A 23,654-nucleotide genomic window follows, 5' to 3' on the forward strand; every position below is an offset into this window, starting at 1 on the left:
CAGCAATATCTTAGAACTTTCGATAGCTTCACCTCACCGCTCATGGTGTATTAAAATAAGATGGTATCACTAATTATTTCAGGTGCATTGTGTTTGCTGCCAGATCACATTTGATCTGAAAGTAGCCTCTATCATTTTCACACGAATTTCCAACTATCCATATACAGTCAGTAAACATTGTGTCGTCCATCAAAAGTAGATTAAAAATGTCACTTGATCTCTTTAATTAGTAGGTTTAAGTCTTTTATTGGAAGACACGCTTATTTTCAATTTCACTTAGATTAAATCGATTAATAGCTAAATCTACTGTTTTTGGCAATTCAACTAAAATGGTACGACTTGCCAGATCGAAAATTTTTCTTTAACCAACCATTTGGGCCGGGTGGCAGCCCCGAAGTATATAAAAGAGTAAAAAATTAACCAACAAGTTGAATAAGTCAGAAGGTTTAAAGTTGCATTAACTTTAATGCCATTAGGTGCCTATATAAAATAAAACATTTGTGTGAACAGTCGTAGTATGAACAATAAAGTTAACTTGTAGGTATTATGACTAATCTTTCTAAATACACTTGTATATCAAATACATACATACACTCAGTCATACTTATGTGCATAGTTACACACAACACAACACAAATACAAAGTGCAAATTAGACTGTTTATTTCTTTGTTTGGAAATACACAAAGATATGTATACATACAAACTTATGTATGTTGACTAGTTTTCCTTAAAATGATAACATTGGTGTGATATGTACATATATATACAACAATATCGACATGCGTAAATATGTGACGCATTAAAAAGTCATCGGTAACTCGTATGCACATATGTATGTATGTACATATATGTATATGTGAAGCGAAGCTATTTACATATGTAAATATACATGGACACATTGTTATTCCGCGTACCCAATGAAAATTGATAAGACGCGAATAAACAAAGTTGTGCAAATGTACAGATATATGTACATATGTAACAGGCAAAAGGTGCTATCTTCGATTCTATAAAGCAAGTCTGTAACGGTTCCTCAGCGTCAATAGCCGATTTGATTTTCTCGTCTCCGCCAGTCTGTCGTTCTGTCTGTCTGTCCGTCTCTGAATTCGGATACACGCGTAGGTCTCAGAGACTCCAGGAACTTGGTATGTAAATAAAAGTACGGGCTTATTTTTCCTGCAGACCTAGGCAATATTTATTTTATTTTTTTAAACCATTCAAAATATTACAGTATATGTATGTTTAATATTTTTTTAACAGCTGAAGTTAATTAGTTGTTTTAATATTAATATTTTTTCACATATCCAAATGGGATCACAAAATTTGTGTTGCAAGCTTCACTGATTTTAAACATCAATATTAAATAAAATAGTTATTATAAATATATTAGCCGATATCAGAAATTGTCTGGGTAAAAAAGCTAGTACAAGGTTTGATTTTAAACACAGTGAGTCTGGTAATTGCTTTGACAAAATGTAAAGAAAATTACGTATTTTTATCTATTAATTTGTTCTGTGATTCATAAGCAACTAAGTTTGATAAAATGACATAAACAAAATAAGTGTATCAAAATAATTACTTGACTAACTGTACATGCTTTAATTACTTCATAAAGAGTTAATCGATATGTGTTTTTTTCGGTTTTGGAATACCCCTTTCAATATTTACATATGTAAATACATATGTAGCGGGGAAATGGTTAGAAAGCTGTAACATGTGTTTTGTTTTTCGTGTGATTGACTTTAAACTAATTAAACTTAAGTAAACCTGATTACAATGACTCTCAGCTTATTTGACACACTACTCTTACATATTACAAAGTTTTGTCATGATCTGTTAATGTACGTAATGTTAATAATACTTAAACGCAGATTTGTTAATAATTGTTTATACTTAAGTAAAATATTTTCTTTTTATTTTTAATGCATGTTTTTATCTCAATGATGCAATAAAAACGAAAAAATTCAAAGTGCAGTGGGTCAAATTTGCTGTGAGCAACTGTATACATATTTTGTGGTTCATCAGGTTGTTGCTAATAGTTTTCACCTCACATTTATTAGCTCATTTACAATGTTGTTCGGTTGATTCATTCCCGTCCGTCTGTTTCACAGAGTGCGTCAATCTGAGCAGCTAAACTAATTCGAGGAATCAGATTGTAAGTTCCAAAATATACATATAGTACATATGTACATTCTTAGGTCACATCTATTTATTTGTTGTGTAACGCATTCCATTATCTGTATACATTTAAGTTTTCTTGGCCCCTGTGTTTATCTATTTGTCTGTTTCCATGTAAACCATGAATGACTCCAGCAAAAGATGTTTCCAGCTCATATTCGCCGAGACTGGCTCGATTTTATTGTCATAAGACTGATTTCAAAATTATCACATGCAAACTATATTTAATTACAGCATGAGTCATTTTCTTCACCCATTAAAGCGTCAGCTTAAAGTATACGCTAACAAATTCATGACCATTCAAGCCTTAAATAAACATTTTAAGTGCTTTATGAATCCATATCTTACTAATTACTATGTATCCATTGCGAATCAATAAAAAAAATTGAACTTTAAGAATAAAAAATACATTTTTTACTGACTTGGGATACCCTTTAAACGGCAACATTTACGCTAAATTAATTGTTTAATTCCTTACTTAATAAATAAATCATTAAATTGTTGATTCTTTCTCCCCGAAATTATTTAAGATTTCAGCGATATTATCTTTAAAATATCAATGAAAGGACAAATCATCTTTTTTTTTTTAAATCAGTTGCTACGTTCTATTTTATTCTTAACCCCTAAAATCTCTTAACTTTCATAATTTTTTCGTTATTTTTTGACAAATTGAAGACTTCTTCGAGCAATATCCGCCCTGACACGAGATATAATAACAGTTTTCTATAATGTACACATTGAAAAATGAATTTTTCTGTGAAATTGGTAAATTTAACAAATTTGAGATTCAGCTGCGAATATGTAAAGCAAAAACGGATAGTGATACAAAATATATATCTGACACAGAAACAATCTGTTACTTTTCACAACTGTAAATACATATATGCATTTATGTATAGGTATATATGTAAAATCACACTTTCAATTGTAGCGAATAAGTTGAATAAATTTTCTGATCCACTGAAGTGCCTCTTTCAAGTTGAAAGTTTCAACTATATTTTCGAAATATATTTCAGTTATTTACTGAAATCTATGCAGTTCGGTTAGTTTCTCGAAACTGTAGTGATAAATATTTGTAAATCTTAAGAATTTCTGCAATTTATTGTATATGACAACATTCAACTATTTTACTTTCTAGATATGTTTAAGAAGACTTTATAATCGACTACAAGATGATTGTACTACCAAGTACTTCAACTGGAGTGTATATCCTCATAGTTGGCATACTGGTTTCCTTTATTGGTATTTCGAAACAGGTTAGTTACAGCCAATAATATTTATTCATTTGATTTTGGCATGATTAATAAATCGAATTTACTTATTTTTCCAGGACTGTGTGTGGTATGGTGTGTGTAATAAAGATGCGTTTGGTCACAATCAATATTGTTCCTACAATGGCACAGCAAAAGCAATGAATGATGAAGGATTGCAATTGCTGGCAGAAAGATGTAGTTTTTTACTTAAATCTGAGCAAAAGAATTTTTGCTGTGACGTTGCGCAGGTAATATCAAAAACATTTCTCTTTTTATTTCAATAGAAAAGAATTCATGTATAAAATAATATTATTTTTTTAGGTAAAAATATTAAACGAACAAGTGAAATTAGCGGCGAATTTTCTTGATCGTTGTCCAGCATGTATGTCCAACTTAGTTCGCCATATTTGCGAATTCTCTTGCTCTCCATCGCAATCTGAATTCGTCAAAGTGGTTGAAACAAAACCAAATAAAAATGGTAATATACAAAACTATATATTTTTGCTAAAAAAAATATTTGTTATTGGAATATATAGAAAAGACAGCATTTTGATGAGTTAAACAATTATAGTTTCAGATGTTCCTTATATAACTTCTATCGACTTACACATAACGGAGGGATATATCAACAAGACTTACAAGTCGTGCTCTCAGGTTGGTAATATTTGTGTTATAAAAGCTTAGTGGCTAGTGCAGTAACTTAAAAGTTTTACTTTTAGCGCTAGGATAAGCCAATAAATTAAATATATAAATAAAGTGATAGCGCTTAAGGCTTAGATTATATAAATATTTGTATTTTCAGGTATCTGTGCCACAGACCGGTCAATTAGCATTAGATCTAATGTGTGGAGCTTATCCAGCGTCACGTTGCAGTCCTACCAAATGGTTTACTTATATGGGAGATAAGCAAAACAATTATTACGTTCCGTTTCAAATAACATATGTTCAACATCAAACAAACTCAACTAAGGATGGCTTTACTCCAGCAGATCCAAAGACTACTCCTTGCGATAAGGCTGTAAATGTGAGTTTTTAATTGAAGCCTTATTTTTATAAATTACAAAAACAATAACAAAAAAAAATTAAAGAATTTGTAATTAGAATGAAAAAGAAAATAATCGAAACTATCATATAGGGAAACATTTGGAATACAACAATTTGGAAACGTTAATATTAGGGAAAATATTTATTTTATTTTTTATTTCTTTTAGAGTGAACTTCCTGCATGCTCATGTTCAGATTGTGATTCGTCATGCCCAATAGCTCCAGTTGATCCGGTAATACCGCCCTCATTTAAAATTGCTGGATTTGATGCGTTTACGGTTATTATGACTGTTGTATTTTCGGTTGGTACGCTTATTTTCCTAATGGGATCATTTCTATTCACCAAAGACTCAATAAATGGTAAGTCGATTTTATAGTATTTGATATCCCACAAAAAAAAACCTCTACACAAGGTAAAAGTCTAGTGACGAAAGCAATTTCTAGCCCCAAAATTTCTGATATCCAATTTTGTGACGAACAAAATTCAGTTTAATCTAAAAATTTTAAATAAAAATATAAATTAATAAAAAAAGGCGAAAATTGGCATTGTGCACTGTGAGCAAAAAGGGTGAGCTTCTTTGTACATAAAAATTACTTTTTGCGCAGTGCCGAATGCCAATTTTCGCTTTTTTTTTATTAATTTATATTTTTATTTAAAATTTTTAGATTAAACTGAATTTTGTTCGTCACAAAATTGGATATCAGAAATTTTGGGGCTAGAAATTGCTTTCGTCACTAGACTTTTACCTTGTGTAGAGGTTTTTTTTGTGGGATATCAGAAATTTTTACAATTGCTTTTGCTTTTGACATTGTAACTTTATCATTAATGCATGCAAATAGTAAAATATATAAATTTAGTTGTTGAACGTATTTCATATTTAAGCAATTTTTGTTCTTTAATTATAAAGAAAAACTAGGGGGCTCCACCCCCTGCTCGCTTTGCTCGCGTTGCTACAGCCGAGCATACTCTACTGTCGGAGATCCGTACTTACTATGAAAAAAAGTTTTCATACTAATACTCGGATTTCGCCCGATCGGTCCTATGACAGCTATATGATATAGTGGTTCGATTAGAACCAACTTTGGTCAGGATATACAAGTCTAACTTAAATGCATATTCTATTAGTTTGGTTAAGATTTCTCATAAAACAATAAAGTTTTTCCGTACTAAAACCTAATTTTGACCCGATCGGTTCTATGACAGCTATATGATATAGTGGTCTGATTTAAACCAACTTTTGTCAGGATATATAAAACCAAGTTAAATGCATATTGTATCAGTTTGGTTGAGATATCTCATAAAACCAAAAAGTTGTTCGTACTAAAACGTGATTTTCGACCGATAGAAAAATGTATTTATTCACTTAACAGATAATATCTTCCAAACCCCTCAACCAAAATTTATGTTTCATATACCAAAAAACGCGAAATTGTACATATAACAACATATTTAACAAAAATCGTTAGAGCCGTTTTGTCAGAAATCGCCAAAATGTAAGCTAAAAACTTTATTTCACCTGTAAAATGTTACCTGAGTGCTTTAGAGCTTGAACCTGTTTCTACGTCCGACTGCGTGCTGTGGAAAATATTTCATGAATAAAATTCCTTGCTCATTCGTCGCGTATTTTGATAAGCTTACAGCTCCGAGCTCTGCACCGATGTCGGTTCCTAAGACCACAGTCAAGACTTCAGTCCTAAGTCAGCCTTGATGACGATGGTCCAATGCAGCGCCGGCTTTATCGACGTTGCGCTTGGAGGCTTTTTGGCAGTTATCACCAGCACTTTACCCCTCACTTAACCCATTCCCAGCTGAGGTCCCAATTTCAATTTCAGCTCCAACCCAAGCTATAACTCCAGCTACAGCAGAGTGTTGTGCGTGTTTTCTTAATGGTTTTCTGCCTAATGTCTGGGCGCTGTTGTGGGTCCCAAAGGGCTACAATTGATTTTGAATTATATGCCCACACTTGGCTGCCCATTCAGACTCTGAATTTTGACTGGAAAGTTATCAAGCCGCAGAATCTACACTCAATAGGGAATATGTAATAGTTTTTAGCATTTTCTGCATTTATTAAAATGCTCAATTCTCAATCAGTACAGATGTTTAATATGAAATGTTTGAATATTCGCCGAAAAATTAAGTATAAAAATTAATGGAACCACAATTTGATAAGAGCAACCCATAAAAATACTTATTCTCGATCAAATATACGGGTCAAACTTCTTTCCGATAAGTAAAACCAATGCTCGAAAGTAGTTAATGAATAAATTATAAGGAAACGAAAGTTATACAATGTTTTGTCAATATTAAGCTTTATCTAGCTTAAGATAATAAATATTTAAAGAATAATGTGCTTAACTGCCTCAGTAATTAAATATTTCAACCCAGTTATGTTTATTTTGTTCTAAGAAAATTAGTTTTCTATGAAAAATATTTGTTTATTTCCATTCAAGTTAAGCGCACTTTGAACTGTTATTTTTAGGAATATATGGTGTTTAAAAAATAAGCGAATATTTAATAATTGTTGTCAATGATCTCAATATGAATATTGAAAAAATACGATTCGATCGACTGTCATTTTATAACTTACTAAAGGGCTCCGGCTTTATCGACGTTGCGCTTGGAGGCTTTTGGCATTTATCACCAGCACTTTACCCCTCACTTAACCCATTCCCAGCTGAGGTCCCAATTTCAATTTCAGCTCCAACCCAAGCTATAACTCCAGCTACAGCAGAGTGTTGTGCGTGTTTTCTTAATGGTTTTCTGCCTAATGTCTGGACGCTGTTGTGGGTCGCAAAGGGCTACAATTGATTTTGAATTATATGCCCACACTTGGCTGCCCATTCGGACTCTGAATTTTGACTGGAAAGTTATCAAGCCGCAGAATCTACACTCAATAGGGAATATGTAATAGTTTTTAGCATTTTCTGCATTTATTAAAATGCTCAATTCTCAATCAGTACAGATGTTTAATATGAAATGTTTGAATATTCGCCGAAAAATTAAGTATAAAAATTAATGGAACCACAATTTGATAAGAGCAACCCATAAAAATACTTATTCTCGATCAAATATACGGGTCAAACTTCTTTCCGATAAGTAAAACCAATGCTCGAAAGTAGTTAATGAATAAATTATAAGGAAACGAAAGTTATACAATGTTTTGTCAATATTAAGCTTTATCTAGCTTAAGATAATAAATATTTAAAGAATAATGTGCTTAACTGCCTCAGTAATTTAATATTTCAACCCAGTTATGTTTATTTTGTTCTAAGAAAATCAGTTTTCTATGAAAAATATTTGTTTATTTCCATTCAAGTTAAGCGCACTTTGAACTGTTATTTTTAGGAATATATGGTGTTTAAAAAATAAGTGAATATTTAATAATTGTTGTCAATGATCTCAATATGAATATTGAAAAATACGATTCGATCGACTATCATTTTATATAAGGCTCCGCCTGTTTCGCTCGCCAATACGCGGCTCGTTAGTTATTATATATATTATGAATCAATAAATATTAAATAATTTGTTAACAGAAATTGTTAGAGCCATTTTGTCAGAAATCGCCAAAACGTAAGCTAAAAAACTTTATTTCACCTGTAAAATGTTACCTGAGTGCTTTAGAAAAAAAGTTTAAGGGTAAGCATAAAAGCCCTCAATCACACCTTTCAAATGATATATAGAACATATCGGTAGCTTTTATTTAGCGTTTTCCCGCTAAACTAGCGGTTTTTTCAAAAAGTCGTAGAACAAACATTTCTAGATTTTCGAAAAGGAATAAATCCCCATCACTACATTTAAGCTTCTTTAGCGCTTTGATGCAAACAGACAAACAAACTGACTTTTCATTTCATTTTGAGAAGTCCACTAAAATTTTCAACTTTATTTATCTTTTGAACCAGTTATGGAATTTGGGTGATTGAGGTATCAATCGACGCGTATTTTTAAGTAGAATTTTTAAAAATTAAATTTAAATTTAATTAAATTTTACCAAAAGGCCCCAACAGCCCCATTAGCTGCAATCATCTAAATTTTTCCCCTCCCACTTACACCTCCGTATCTCATGACCCAGGTTGGTTAGAAAAAGTTTTAGTATGCCATTTTGTAAGTTAGGACTAAACCTTTCGATCGGTATAACTCCACTGATCGAACAGTCGTAGCAAATTTTCCAACTTAGCTGTATATATAGTTAGTCGCCTTTCGCACCCTTCGTGATGCTTTCGTCACTAACGCGAACTGCCGTCCGCAGTGATTAAATAGTTTAATTAGATTCAAATTCAACTTATTAATCATGTTGTTGTGAAATCTGCACCATTAATCGACTAAATATTTACATGCACAATATGCAATTCTATACAAACTTTAACTTTTCCAGATGAAGATTTTCAAGTTGGCAATGATGGTGCCACAGACGATTCTATGTATAAACAGGAACCCAGATATTTTGAAAAGCTTGGAGCACGCACAGAATTCTTTTTGGAAAACTTTTTCACCAGATGGGGCACATTTTTTGCAAGCTATCCGTGGATAACATTACTTGGCGGCATTGTCCTTGTTGTGGCGTTCGGATATGGTATAACATTTGTGCAAATTACCACAGATCCTGTCAAACTCTGGGCATCGCCTACATCAAAATCCAGAATCGAAAGAGAATATTTTGACTCCAAATTTGAGCCATTCTTTAGAGTTGAGCAGGTAAATTAGAATACAAGATGCATAAATTTAATGTTTTCTAATGATATACTATATTATATTTTAGATTATAATCAAGGCCGTAGACTTGCCATATATCAATCACAATACATCGAATGGACCAATTAAATTTGGTCCTATTTTCAAAAAGGATTTTCTAGCCAATGTCCTAGATCTGCAGGAACAAATAAAAAGTCTCGATGCAAATGGTACATTTCTGAATGATATATGCTATGCACCTTTAAAGGATGACGGCAGTACTGTAATGGCTTCAGATTGTGTTGTACAATCAATTTGGGGCTACTTTCAAGATAATATAGATCGATTAGAGGATAGTGAGGAAGATAATGGTTATAATGTGAGTATTGAGAAGATAACAAATATGCCATGAATGCTGGAATATAAATATATGTTTATATGATGTAGTTTTATTTATTTAACATTAAATGTTTTTTTTTTCTTTTTCAGGTTACCTATTTGGATGAATTGTATCAGTGCATGAGTAATCCATATTTATGTTTAGCTTCTTATGGTGGACCCATAGATCCAGCTATTGCTTTAGGCGGGTTCTTAAAGCCCGGTGATCAGCTGACAGGCAGTACTAAATTTGAGCTTGCTGATGCGATCATTTTAACATTTTTAGTTCGAAATCATCATGATAAAGCGCAATTAGTTCGTGCATTAGAATGGGAGAAACGTTTTGTTGAGTTTATGACTGACTATATAAAGAATACTAAGAGTGCCTCAATGGATATTGCATTCACAACTGAGCGATCTATAGAGGATGAATTAAATAGAGAATCGCAGTCGGATGTATTAACGATTTTAGTGTCATATATTATCATGTTTATTTATATAGCAATATCTCTAGGACATGTACAGGAGCTTAAGCGATCACTGATCGATAGTAAAATAACATTGGGTATTGGCGGTGTTATCATAGTCTTAGCATCGGTTGTCTCTTCGGTTGGCATTTTCGGTTACATCGGCCTGCCAGCAACTTTAATTATCGTGGAAGTGATACCGTTTTTGGTACTGGCCGTTGGAGTCGATAATATCTTTATTCTGGTTCAGACCTATCAAAGGGATCAGCGTCGAACAGATGAAGCAATCGAGCAGCAGGTGGGACGTGTCCTTGGACGTGTGGGTCCTAGTATGCTCCTAACTTCCGTTAGTGAATGCTGTTGTTTCTTCCTTGGCGGATTGTCTGATATGCCGGCGGTTAGAGCATTTGCATTGTACGCCGGAGTAGCTTTGTTAATTGATTTCATTTTGCAAATCACATGCTTTGTGGGCTTGTTCACCTTGGATATTAAACGCAAAGAGGAGAATCGCTTAGATATATGTTGTTTTATCAAATGTAAAAAGTCGGACATTATGCACAGTAGCGAAGGTCTTTTGTATAAGATCATCAGTGGCGCCTTTGTTCCCTTCCTGATGAAAAAGGTTGTTCGAGCATTTGTAATGATCATATTCTTCGCTTGGTTCTGTGCTAGCATTGCGCTTGTTCCAAAAATTGATATTGGTCTTGATCAGGAGTTGGCTATGCCCGAGGATAGTTTTGTTTTACATTATATTAAATCTTTGAACGAACATCTCAACATTGGACCCCCAGTATATTTTGTTCTCAAGGGCGATATTGATTTTGCCAATACTTCCAATCAGAATTTGGTGTGCTCGGGACGATATTGCAATGATGATAGTGCTTTAACACAGTTATACTTGGCTAGCCGAAGATCCAACTTGACGTACATTGCTCGACCTGCTTCCAGTTGGATTGATGATTATTTCGATTGGACGGCGTCAACATCCTGTTGCAAATTTCATCCTGATAATGGCAGCTTCTGTCCTCATGAAGGTAAGTTGTAATAAATGATTGTTATTAAAGATTTCTACAACATTTCATTTTGTATTTTGCAGATACAACCTGTTCAAAATGCAATATAAGTAAAAATCATCTGAAGCGACCAGATACACATGATTTTGGCGAATATCTGCCGTTTTTCTTAAAGGATAATCCAGATGATTCCTGTGTCAAGGGCGGTCACGCTGCCTATAGCGGAGCAGTGCGATACAATTATGATAGAAAGTCTTTAAATGTGGACGCTTCATATTTTATGGCATACCACTCGATATTGAAAACATCGTCAGACTATTTCCTAGCTTTAGAGTCAGCCAGAAAAATATCGGCAAATATTACGCAAATGTTGCAGCGCAATCTTATTTCGAACGGTCTACCAATGGACTTGGCACTGCAAGTCGAAGTATTTCCCTATTCAGTATTTTATGTGTTCTATGAACAATATTTAACCATGTGGTCAGATACATTACAAAGCATGGGCATTTCAATACTTTCCATATTTATAGTTACGTTTATTTTAATGGGCTTTGATATACATTCCGCTCTTGTTGTAATTATCACAATAACAATGATAGTCGTTAACCTTGGAGGCCTTATGTATTATTGGAATATCTCTCTCAATGCTGTTTCTTTAGTCAATCTTGTTATGGCTGTTGGAATTTCTGTAGAGTTTTGTTCGCATCTTGTGCACAGTTTCTCTCTCTCCAAAGAGCAGAGTCAAGTAAATAGAGCTGCTGATAGCTTATCAAAAATGGGTAGTTCAATATTTTCAGGCATAACGCTTACCAAATTTGCGGGGATATTAGTGTTAGCTTTTGCAAAAAGTCAAATATTCCAAGTATTTTACTTCCGTATGTACTTTGGAATTGTTGTTATCGGTGCAACTCACGGGCTAATCTTTCTGCCTGTGCTCCTAAGTTATATTGGTAAGTAAAGATACATTTTTATTTTTCATTATTCATTTCAATAATATTTCTCATTTTTACTTTCAGGTGCACCGCAAAATAATGCACGGCTTGAATCTCATCACCAAGAAAATGGTGAACAGGAAACATCCTTATCTGGGGTTAGATAATTATTAGTTGTAAGACATTTATAGAAGGAGTATACAAATCTCTATGAACTCAAAATTGTTATAAATCAAAATAATTTTGTTTAGGTCTCGACATGTTGTCAGAAATTGTATTATTATAATTTTGTTGATAGACATTTAATAGGAATTTACGAGTATGTGACACCATTGAATTGTTTAGTTTTTGTTTTATTTTACAAACTGTACATGTAAACTGGCTAAGGTGTGATAATTTTTAATCAATATTTATGTAAATAGCTATACAGCGCTAATAAAGAACTACATGAAAAACTTGTTTCTATCTATGTTGAACACATATTACAAAAAAAAAACATATCAAATAGCAAAGAAGATTTTTAGAATGAAACAAAAAAATTGAAACATAATTGCCGTTTGAAAATGAATTCAGTTTTGTTAAAGTTATGAAAGTTTGAAGTTGTTACACGTCAAAATTTTTGTTGAATTTGACATGATTTTTTAACGGGAAAATTAAATTTTTCAGAATCGAATTTAAAGTGTTGTATTAAACTAATTATGATATAATTAGTTGATTAAAAGTAAAATCTTGAGATTTCAAAATTTCAAAGGGGCTAAATTGAATTTTCACCTTTACAAGTCAACATTTTTATTATTTCTTAATATAAAGCTAAATTATAAATAAAAGAAATAACATAAATTATTTTTGGAAAAAATGTTCGGTACTACAAATAAAACGGTTAGTTTCGATTAAAGTTTTCGGTACTGGTATTATTCGCTGATCCAAACCATTGAATATATGCGTAGTACACATATCTGTTCCGATTTTAAATTGAGTACAACAATAAGTTTTCAGTATTATAAATTTATTTGTATTATACAAAGTGAAACTATTTCTTAGCATTCGATATGTGTGCTTGCATATAAATATAGCTGCCTGTATATCCATAACAAGACATTAATAGCTTCATGGGCTTGGTCACTTTGGAAATCCGGTATCTCCAAAGAGAAGATCCTGTCTTCTTGCTGTACGCCCACGCACCTTTGGACTCTTGTCGGAAGAGCTAATATTAAAAAATAATATAAAATAATAGAAATCAATTTGTGAGTTACTAACATAAGCCACATCTTAATAATCCGAGAACTTGCATACTGTTTCAAATAATTGGTTGATTGTTGAATAAGCTTCGTTCTTTTTTAATCGAATTGTGAGCATTCCCAATTTTCTTGCATCATGTAAAAAAATTAAAAAATTCTTTCTGTTTTTAAAGCAAATTAATTACATTTAGTTAATGATATCGTGCATCGAATTTTAGCACACGAAATTCAAGAAGTAAATGTAAAAAATTATTACAAAAGGACTAATTTGTCAATCGAAATTATTGCTAAATAAACAATATATTAAAAAAACAATATCTTACGTTTCAATTGTAGTGTTAGGTGATGCACACTTGGTTTTCGAAAACGGTTCCTCGTTAAGGGAGCCATATTGTAATGCTTCGGACCGGGGAATATCGTAAGTCCCATTGCTGATCAACGATTTCTGGGACCAACTTCGATTTAAATTGTTGATATTAAGTTTGTCATCAAGATTCAATGAATCAAATAGATCGGATATTTGCACATTGGTATTGTTTGACAGAAAATATTGCAATAATTGTTGTTGTATGCCACTTTCATGTTGGGCTTCCTTAAGTAATGCCTCACGCTCTTGCATCCGGCTTTCGATCATTGATGAATTGCATGTCATATAGATAGCGTTGTCCGACAATTTTTGTAGCAGATATTTGGCTTCCTCAATTGTGTTGATTTTGTCAAATATATTTTGTATTTTACTTGTATCACTATGCACCGGGTCCTTGACATCTTCAAATTCCATAATTGCCTTCTGAACATGCTCAATATTTTCTTGTAAATATCCAATGTTGGTTTTCAAATTATCCTCTTCATTTGAATATTCAGATGCTCTTTCTAGATTTTCGGGATCCTGAATACGTGCCAGTTCACGGCAAAGTTCTTCCCTTTCCTTAACTAGACGTTCCAATTCAGTTTCCAGCTGTGTTATCAGTTGCTTGTTTCTCGCCGAATGCAATATCGTACGAGATAAAGTTTCCCAGCGATGATGTGGAGAACGATTCTGATCCATTTTCGATACTGACTGTCGACCCATTCTTTGAAATGTAAGTCCGCGTTGGCTTTTACGCAGTGCCGACACTTCCTCGGACTTTCTTTTCAATATTTGTTCCTTGGCATTCATTTTTGCCTGCAATGTCAAAACTGCATTCTTTTGCCGGCGTTGCTCTTTGCGTAACTGAGCAATTTCTCGAGTTTTTCTTGTGTTTTCCTCTTTGTGACGATTGCATTGCTCAGAGATTTTCTTCATTAGCCTTACCTGAAATATTTAAATTGCATTAATAACAGTATTAGACCAATTATCAATGTCAGTACATACCTTACTGCATTTCAATTCATTCAGCTCCATTCGTAAGTTTTGTAATTTAACTTCCTGTGTTTTGAGCTCTTTTTGTTGACGAATATGTTCGCGTTGTGTTTGTTGTAATCTTTTCATTTCACGATTCATGTCATTCAGTTTACGTTCATATTCCATCTTAACAGCCTTTAAGTTGTCTTTGGGGTTGTTTGTCGAACCGGAAACGGAACCTGCTAATTAAATAGATACATATTTATTAATACGTATGGTAATGCATCTACATACACATTTACCCATGTTTGCTAAAACTTCATCTCTTTCTTTTTGTGTGTTGAAAATTTTCGAAGTTAAAGCCGTTAGTTTCTCCTCATAATGTTGCCGCATTAGTTGAATTCTCTCTTGCGACAGTTCCAACTGTTCAATTAATTTAGTTTTTATCTCTATATCTGAATTAATTTCATTCAAGTTTTCTTCCATTTCCATTTCTGTAAAGATAACATTTATTTTCAAGTTTATTTAATTAAATTTTAGTTTTAATTTACCATTTGAATCACTTCCACTATCAGAAGACTCCAAATCCACTTGCTGATTACTGTCATTCGGTATGCCAGGCAATGAACGAGACATCAAGAGTTCTCGATCTTTTTCCAAGCCTCGTTTAGCTATATTTATAATGACATTTGGATCTGCAAAAAATCATTTTTTATTTTTTAACCAGGGTGTCAATTTTCTTATTTTAATCGAGGATAATTAAGATAAATAATTTTAAAAGTTCGATTTTCAATCTTACCATCGTAGGCACTTTTTGTTGCACGTGGCGAATTCCCAGTTGAACTTAATTTATTTAATTGTTGGCACATAGATTCCGATTCTATTACTTTTGCTTGTAATTTTTCAATTTCGCCCAAATAATTGCCAACCAAATTGGCGACCGCCAACTCTGTGCTCTCGTTCCTTGTCCATTCATGAGCTTGTTTCTCCAGTTTGAGCTGAGCATTTCGATCCGTTAAGATGTCTATAGTCTGTTGCATTGACTTCAGTCGCTGCTGCAAACGCTTATTATCAGCTAATAGCATTGAGTTCTCATAAAATGTATCCGATATTAATGTATTTCCTTCCGAGTCTAATACACGTTTTCCCTGCAAAATATATATAATATTCAAGATTAAAATATAGCTTGGGTTTTATAATTTTGTATTATTACCTGTTTATATTCCAAAAGCTCTAATTGCAATGCAGCTATATCCCTTCGCAATAGGGAAATGGTTCGAGATGTTTGATCCTGGTTAATTTGAACCTTATTTTTAATATTGCGGGCTCTATTGGCATACTTTAATGTATTCAGTGTTTCCATAAAGTCCCGATCACTTGGCGATATGCAAGCAATCATCAATGTTTGGCTATTGCCACCCAATGAATCCTGAAGCAGACGTGTCAACTTCGAGTCTCGATAGGGCACATGCGACACCCTCTTTGACTTGTCACCCAGAGCTGAAATACAGTTGCCAAGTGCCAAGAGTCCACAATTAATGGATATGCCTTCCCGGGCCCGCTCTCCTGTTGCCAATGTTCGCTTCAATCGTTCTGAGCCAGCTAAATCAACAAAATGAAACTTGGATGTCAACGTTTCAAAGTCATTATCTGTGAAATTGTTTTTAGATTCCAGTACGTGTTGGCGCCGTACAAACAATGTGAAAACCGCATGAGATCGAGATGACAAATCATTCATCTTGGTTGACGCTGTGGTTCGTGCCAAGGCACCTTGCTGGAGCAATCTGCAATAAAAACAACAATTTATACCATATTGTAATAAGCAAAGACCGCAACGATTATAACTCCTATTGTAAAATACAAATTTTTCACATCACAGTATTTCATTATTTTCTTTTAGTATAAACTTACTTAAGTGCATCTTGTGGTTCATTTATTGGTTTAATGGTAGCACCTGATATTGTTATTTGTCCAGTTCCACTTTCATGAATTTTAAAGGTTGTACTCTTGTTAAATGGATCCAAAAGGTCGATAATGTCCTCGTTGTAGAGCTCTATAAATTGAACAGCCACACTAAACTGTGGAGCTGTACCGGAGGAGCCTTCATTATTTTCTGTATACTGCGCTCCATCGATGCCAGCAAATATATGGCGAATCGCTCGTGGTATTATGCCAAGTTGATGGTCCCCAGAGGCCTGATCGAAGCCTGTTCCCATTGTGTAGGTCTTGCCAGAGCCCGTCTGTCCATATGCAAGTACTGTGGCATTGTAACCATGCAAGGTTCCCTCAACTAAACGATCCACACATTCGGTATATATATCACACTATCAGACAGATAAATTAGTGAAGCATTTTAGTTGTTAAGGCCAGATAACTTACCTGATTTGAGTCCACATCATAGACATAATCAAAGGTGAAGGCCTTGTCAGATCCTAAAACAATTTGTTGCTCGCCTGGAGTTACCGTAGTGCATACTCGACACATGTCAATCAACTCTCTTGAATTTTGTGGACGAATTCTAAGCAAATAACAATTGTATCATTAGCTATTAGAAATTATGTAAGACAATGTACGAGGGTGCTGTTGTTTTTCATGGAAATAAATTTACTATTCAATCAAATCCTTATTTGGAGCAATTTAATTAAACTGGCACAATTAATTTAATTAAAATTTTAATATTTGAAAATATTGACTGGTTTTTATCGAACAAAAAAATAGTTATAGAAATGTTAGAAAAACATTAAAGTATAAGCCAAAATTCGTTCATTTAAAAAAAATCTAAATATGATCACTATTTAAATGAAAAATCAAAATTGGTTTGAAAAACGACGATTTCATCATAAAAACATAATTAAATGTAATGTTTGATTAAAAGAAAACTAACCGTTTTACATGAATCGGTGACTAATCGGTTCGGTATTTTCGTTTGCGCTATTAAAAAAAGATTTTAGGCTGTTTGGGGTGGTTCAGTTAATACCGGTTAAAGGAGACGATTTTGATAACGGTTTTAGACCCTGTGTTCAGGTGTCTTTCTACATAGGTAATGGCTATGATATTAATCATCCTTATTTCATATGAAATTATATCTTACCGCACGGCCACTCGAACTAAACAATCCTTGTCTATAGCATCACTTTCAGCAGCCATAATGGATTTCCACACTAAAAATATACAAAATATTGTGTGTGACTAAGTAAAAATATATGATATTAATTACATATTAACAAAAAAGAGCAATTTGCTTATATGGATGGTGACTGATATTGCTTATAAATAAACGAAAATTCTACAAGACGAGACAAATTTAAAATCGTTCACTTCATCTACCCTTTTTTGGAATTGAATATATACACATACACATATAAAAATAATACAATATTTTCGTTATGAATGTATGTATGTAAGTATACTAAATATCGCAAATCCATCGTATTTTAATCTGGCAACAGGCTCATTAGTTGTTGAGATCTCTGATCTTGAACTTAATTGTTGGAATACACCTATTTGCATTAATTTCATTACAGATAATTTGGTCACAGTAAATACTACATGTATTCGTTTAACAATAAACATGTATGTGTATGTATATACCATATGTATACAAATGTATGTATGTATGTGTAACCTGCATTTAATTGAATACAACCTGGCTTAAACCATTAGACACCTGCTGCTTAAAAATACGTACAGAACTTTATTAAAGTATAAATACATATATAAATCAGTTTATATATTATTTTAGTGGCATACCAACAAATATAATTCACATTTACGCTGTTGAAATACTCACAAACTTATTAACTCTTATTATTTTCCAGATAAACAGATTATACGTGCATTTATATTTTTACACACGCAAATACATATGTAAACACTTAACAGCTGACAACAGCTGATGACATTAGAGATGGCCAATATTTTTATATTCACCAATGAGTGTTGTGCCAGGCTACCATCACTCGATTTCTATTCAAAACTTTACAAGATATCGATAGCATAGATGAAAATAAATATAAAATCCGACCATTTACATGTAATTTAAAGCTTTAAATTATGACTAAATATTTAATTACAATCATTTCTGCTCATGAAAGAATTTTATCATGAATAAAAATGCGAAATTAATATATCGATATATGATGGCATTGTTACGTGCTATTTTTTTTTTTAAGAAACACATCTCTAATACAAATAATTATTGATATACAACAAATCAACATTGGATTAGTTCATTCAACAAATACTTGAATAAAGCAGAGATACAACACAACAAGGGTCAGGACGATGGCACAAGCAAGTGAACTTAATTTTAAAGGAAAAAAGAGTAAATATTGAATACATCATGTACATTATTTAATTTTTCATCAACATTTCCTTTTTAATTTCAGCTTCAGAAAAAATATCCGAAAACATACATATTTTTGCCAATGACCCCTCCTTGGCTTTCTTTCGGATTCAGGTTGTTTTTCATTATTAGAGAATTGCCAATGAAACTAAGTGTATGCTTTGATTTTAGGAACACATTCGTAAGGTCCTACCTGCAATTCTAGAGAAACGAACTGAAGTCTTAAGTTTGCAAAGCAGTTTGCAAGGACATTGCTATGACATGGAATATGGTGTCCAAGCACTTAAGTCGATAGAAAAATCAGAAAATTCATTCCACAATATCCAAGAAATGATAAAGACTTCAATATTTCTGAAGCAACAGCTAAAATATGAAGAAAGTAAAAAAAGAACAAAAAAGGATAGCGTGAAAAACTCGGTGTATAAACGTTTTTCGGCACACCTCGCATTAGATCTTCCAGATTTGCCCGATTTCAGTGTTGTAATGCGCGACACGACCCAACGAATGGAGACAATAATTGCACCAGGTCAAGGACGTACAGAAACCACAAACTCTCTATCTAATTCGGGGGAACTTCAAAGATCGCACACCACATTACATTAAAAATATATTTTTAAATTATTGAATACTTACTGGCATTGTGTGCAAAAGCTAAGAATGGATTTTCGACGAAATTAATAATTAGTCTGGTCTCATAATTATAAAAAAAAAAAGAAAAATTAAAAACAAAGAAGTTGTTTTTTTTCAAGGGCGTAGGCAGGGGGGTGAGCATTGACCCTACATTCATCCAAAGTGTTATAACACCACATCAAATATTAAAAAAAATTCAAACTGGATTTTGCGTTGAATAAGTGTTAAGTAATTGCAAAACCATTCGGCGAATTTTAATGCAGTATATCAAATACTAAAACTTTTCTCCAAAATATTGTTTTTCTCGGCATGCATCTACATATTTATCAAAAAGAAAAAATTCTTGCTTATCTTTGAGATTGTTGACATTTTATTATTACATATTATCTGTTTAAAACAATTTATATTTGTGGAGTACCGTTCATTAATAAATAATATCGATATCTTCTCAACGATATTTCTGTCATATTTACCTATGCATCGCAAAATTTATAAAGCACATCACTAATTCTGATTATTACAATGCGATATTTGTATCATCAACGTCAGTGCAAATTCATTGTTCGTGCATTATATCTTGGAACTGCAAGCAAACGTAAGTATTAAGCAAACCATATATGCATGAATTTGGTGGAACTTTTTGTTAATTTCTATGCCACGCTAATTTAGGTACGCTAAGTATTAACAACGGTATGGCAGAACAGACTGTAAACGTTGCTAAAACAATTAAAGAAAAATTCGTGTATCCGGTTGCCCGCAAGGATACAACAATTGAGGATAACTTTCATGGCGTTAAAGTACAGGACGTTTACCGTTGGCTTGAGGATCCCGACTCGGCTGAAACACAAAAATATGTCGATGGCCAAAATAATATAAGCCAACCATTTCTTGAGAACTGCGAACAGTGGAAAAAAGTAAATAGTAAACTGACCAAGTTATGGAACTATCCGAAATATGGATGTCCGATGCAATATGGCAAATACTATTACTTTTTCATGAATACCGGCTTGCAAAATCAAAGGTAATTACATTTTATCAAACACTAGGGGTATTCCTGCAACACATTAAAATTAATCATTTGTTTGTCATTTTTAATCTTATCTTTTCTAATCTTATCTCAGTGTTATGTATCAGCAAGACTCTTTAGATGGAGAGAGCAAAGTATTTCTTGATCCCAACAGTCTATCGGAGGATGGCACGATCGCCCTATCCCAAAAATCCTTCTCCGACGATGGTAAATATATGGCATATGGACTTAGTGAAAGTGGCTCCGATTGGATTAAGATTCGCATACGAAATGCTGAAACCGGTAAGGACTTTGACGAAGTACTCGAAAAGGTAAAATTTTCGGATATTTCATGGACAAAGGACAACAAGGGATTCTTTTACGGAGTATGTTAAACAAACCGAAAATAATATGTACCATACTAAAGCAAATCATTTTAATCAACAGAGATATCCCGATCAGGACGGTAAAACTGATGGTTCAGAAACGCAACAAAATCAGAACCAGAAACTTTACTATCATCTCATTGGCGAAAGTCAGGATAAGGATGTGTTGGTTGTTCAGATTCCCAAGGAACCATCGTGGCGTTTGTATGAAATTATTATTTAAAAAACTTGAGATTTTCTATCTTAGAAATATGCATTAAATCGTTCCTTTATTACATTTACACATTTAGCCAAACTGTTGTATCCGACTGTGGAAAATATTTGATACTGGCTATTGTTAAGGATTGCCGTGACAATATAATATACTATGCTGATCTTATACCTGGAGAGGATATTAAGTCTGAACTGGATGTCAAGATCATCGTAGATAAGTTTGAGTCGGACTATGACGTAAGTGAACTGGTGTTTCTAATTTTATAAAGTTTTCTAATGGTTAGTTCTTATATGTATTTTTAGTATGTCACCAATGTCGGCTCAAAAGTATATTTCCGTACAAATAAAAATGCACCAAATTATCGCATCATATGCATCGATTTTGAAAATCCAGCTGAAGAAAATTGGGAAACCCTTATACCGGTAAGTACATACTAAACATGGTACAAATTTTAACCCATTATAAAATGTATCAAATTGTACTTTAAAGGAACACGAAAAAGATGTTTTGGACTGGGCCAAATGCGTCAATGAGGATAAGATTCTTCTTTGTTATATTAGAGATGTTAAAGTGAGTTTATTTGCATAACAATATCTTCATTAATAACCGACAATTTACAATTAGACAATCTTGCAAGCCAATTCGCTACAAACTGGAAAACTTATACGCGAATTTGATTTGGATATTGGCACTATTGTTGGCACCTCTGGCAAAAAGAAATATTCCGAAATCTTTTATAATTTCTCATCATTTTTAAATCCGGGCACGATTTATCATTATGATTTCAAAACACCAGATGAGCCACCAAAAGTGTTTCGGGAAATTGAACTCAATTTGGAAGGATTCAAGCGGGAAGACTACACAGTTGAGCAAATCTTCTACTCCAGCAAAGATGGTACCCAGGTGCCAATGTTTATAATTCGCAAGAAGCGAGATACTATCAAACCCCGACCATGTTTACTATATGGTTATGGCGGTTTCAACATTAGCATGCTGCCATCATTTGGACTTACGGGGTAAATACCTATTATATAAACTTGATCAATAACAACTTCCTAAACCAAACGAATATAGTCTTATGTTTGTAGACACCTTCGATGGCGTTTTGGCCTATCCCAATATTCGTGGAGGTGGCGAATACGGCGAAAGATGGCACAACGGCGGACGTTTGCTAAACAAGCAGAATGTATTTGATGATTTTCAATGTGCTGCTGAATACTTGATCAAGCACAACTATACGTCCAAGGACCGACTGGCGATTCAAGGAGGCTCCAACGGCGGTCTTCTAGTCGGTGCCTGTATCAATCAACGGCCAGATTTGTTTGGAGCAGCTGTTGCTCAAGTCGGGTAAGTACATAGATTTAAGAATCTTGCATTTTTATTCATTGTTTTTAAAGAATAAAATACAAGGATTTAGGAGAATGTAAGGCATATCCCGATTATATTGTGAAGAAGATATTCAATAAGACAAAAATAATTCAGAGTACAACATATAGGAATTTTCCGACTTTTGTTCTAGAATTATCTTGGGTTATCTTTTTAAAAAGTATTTAAATATTTTTCCTAAAAATACTATGTCACACTTAACTGATTCCACAAGATTTTAGGTATATGGTCCGATAAAGTGTATTATGTGCAAGTTCCTCGATTACAATAGTTATGATTTTATTTTTTCTAAAATGAATCATATTTTTATTAAATATCCAACTGTTTTAAATTTCTAAATTAATATTTTTGTATTTTTATTTTCCAATACAAAAAAACTGTACTTTTTATAAATTAATATATACAATTTCTTTTTTGACAGTGTTATGGATATGTTACGTTTCCATAAGTTCACCATAGGACACGCTTGGTGCTCGGACTATGGCAATCCCTCTGAGAAGGAGCACTTTGACAATCTTTACAAGTTTTCGCCCCTGCACAACGTCCACACCCCGAACAGTGAGAGCAAAGAATATCCTTCCACACTGATTTTAACTGCAGATCATGACGATCGCGTCAGTCCATTGCATTCATTGAAGTTTGCTGCCGCATTGCAAGATGCTGTACGCGAATCACAAGTCCAAAAAAATCCGGTGCTACTGCGCGTATATAAAAAAGCTGGTCACGGTTCCGGAAAACCAACATCCAAGAGAATCGAGGAGGCCACGGACATTATTACATTCATGATAAGGAGCCTTAACGTGGACGTCATTAATCTATAATCAATTAATTTACATTTTTACATGATTTTATTTGCAACAAATTTCTTATGTCTATTAAAATTGCAGTGATGTAAAAATCGTGTGTACCCAAAATAAAGTGCATTTACATTTGAATGATTCAGCAGAATAACTAAAATGTAATATTTTCTGAAAACTAATTTATTATTTTTAGCAACTCGGGTGGAATATCTATTATATGGGAGTAATTTAATTTATTTTGCAGTCTAAAGTATCTTTATACCTGAACTAAATTGTTTACAATATATTAGCGATCATTCGAAAATTTAAATGTAAGTGTATAAAGTCGTAGGCGTGCCTAAAATATCTTTAATTTATTGTTTTATTGTTTATTATAAACCTATCTGA

General features: G+C 33.2%; 4 protein-coding genes across 7 annotated transcripts; 3 read left to right on the forward strand and 1 right to left on the reverse strand.

Moving 5' to 3' along the window:
- Positions 1–391: 391 nt before the first annotated feature.
- On the forward strand, positions 392–12,393 carry LOC117780277 (NPC intracellular cholesterol transporter 1). Of its 3 annotated transcripts, none has more exons than XM_034616731.1 (12): positions 392–537; positions 3,318–3,435; positions 3,510–3,680; positions 3,754–3,910; positions 4,010–4,086; positions 4,235–4,456; positions 4,644–4,836; positions 8,853–9,172; positions 9,237–9,527; positions 9,638–11,027; positions 11,090–11,956; positions 12,023–12,393. In XM_034616731.1, the coding sequence occupies exons 2-12, from the start codon at positions 3,352–3,354 to the stop codon at positions 12,103–12,105; spliced, it is 3,855 nt and encodes a 1,284-aa protein (XP_034472622.1). In that variant the 5' UTR covers positions 392–537; positions 3,318–3,351; the 3' UTR covers positions 12,106–12,393. The 3 variants fall into 3 exon arrangements, with proteins under 3 accessions (XP_034472622.1, XP_034472625.1, XP_034472624.1); XM_034616734.1 differs by having other exon boundaries at positions 458–476; XM_034616733.1 differs by lacking the exon at positions 392–537 and adding an exon at positions 1,051–1,146.
- A 534-nt stretch (positions 12,394–12,927) lies between these two features.
- On the reverse strand, positions 12,928–18,384 carry LOC117781371 (kinesin-like protein KIF21A). 2 transcript variants are annotated; one of them, XM_034618121.1, is made up of 11 exons: positions 18,291–18,384; positions 17,592–17,661; positions 16,880–17,018; positions 16,412–16,824; positions 15,714–16,284; positions 15,300–15,648; positions 15,052–15,195; positions 14,803–14,994; positions 14,531–14,739; positions 13,500–14,470; positions 12,928–13,142 (listed from the first exon to the last, which is right to left on the reverse strand). In XM_034618121.1, exons 2-11 carry the CDS (start codon positions 17,645–17,647, stop codon positions 13,058–13,060), a joined length of 3,129 nt encoding a protein of 1,042 aa, XP_034474012.1. In that variant the 5' UTR covers positions 17,648–17,661; positions 18,291–18,384; the 3' UTR covers positions 12,928–13,057. The 2 variants fall into 2 exon arrangements, with proteins under 2 accessions (XP_034474012.1, XP_034474010.1); XM_034618119.1 differs by having other exon boundaries at positions 14,531–14,742.
- A 335-nt stretch (positions 18,385–18,719) lies between these two features.
- Positions 18,720–19,451, forward strand: LOC117781374 (BLOC-1-related complex subunit 8 homolog). Its single transcript, XM_034618124.1, has 3 exons — positions 18,720–18,824; positions 18,889–18,959; positions 19,017–19,451. Exons 1-3 carry the CDS (start codon positions 18,785–18,787, stop codon positions 19,446–19,448), a joined length of 543 nt encoding a protein of 180 aa, XP_034474015.1. The 5' UTR covers positions 18,720–18,784; the 3' UTR covers positions 19,449–19,451.
- Positions 19,452–19,932: 481 nt separating this feature from the next.
- On the forward strand, positions 19,933–23,418 carry LOC117781372 (prolyl endopeptidase). Its single transcript, XM_034618122.1, has 10 exons — positions 19,933–20,070; positions 20,145–20,496; positions 20,597–20,867; positions 20,929–21,071; positions 21,158–21,317; positions 21,384–21,503; positions 21,571–21,651; positions 21,706–22,097; positions 22,156–22,428; positions 22,889–23,418. The coding sequence occupies exons 1-10, from the start codon at positions 19,998–20,000 to the stop codon at positions 23,286–23,288; spliced, it is 2,265 nt and encodes a 754-aa protein (XP_034474013.1). The 5' UTR covers positions 19,933–19,997; the 3' UTR covers positions 23,289–23,418.
- Positions 23,419–23,654: the final 236 nt, after the last annotated feature.

Source organism: Drosophila innubila, assembly GCF_004354385.1.
Source record: "Drosophila innubila isolate TH190305 chromosome 2L unlocalized genomic scaffold, UK_Dinn_1.0 4_B_2L, whole genome shotgun sequence".
Classification (NCBI taxonomy): Eukaryota; Metazoa; Arthropoda; class Insecta; order Diptera; family Drosophilidae; genus Drosophila; species Drosophila innubila.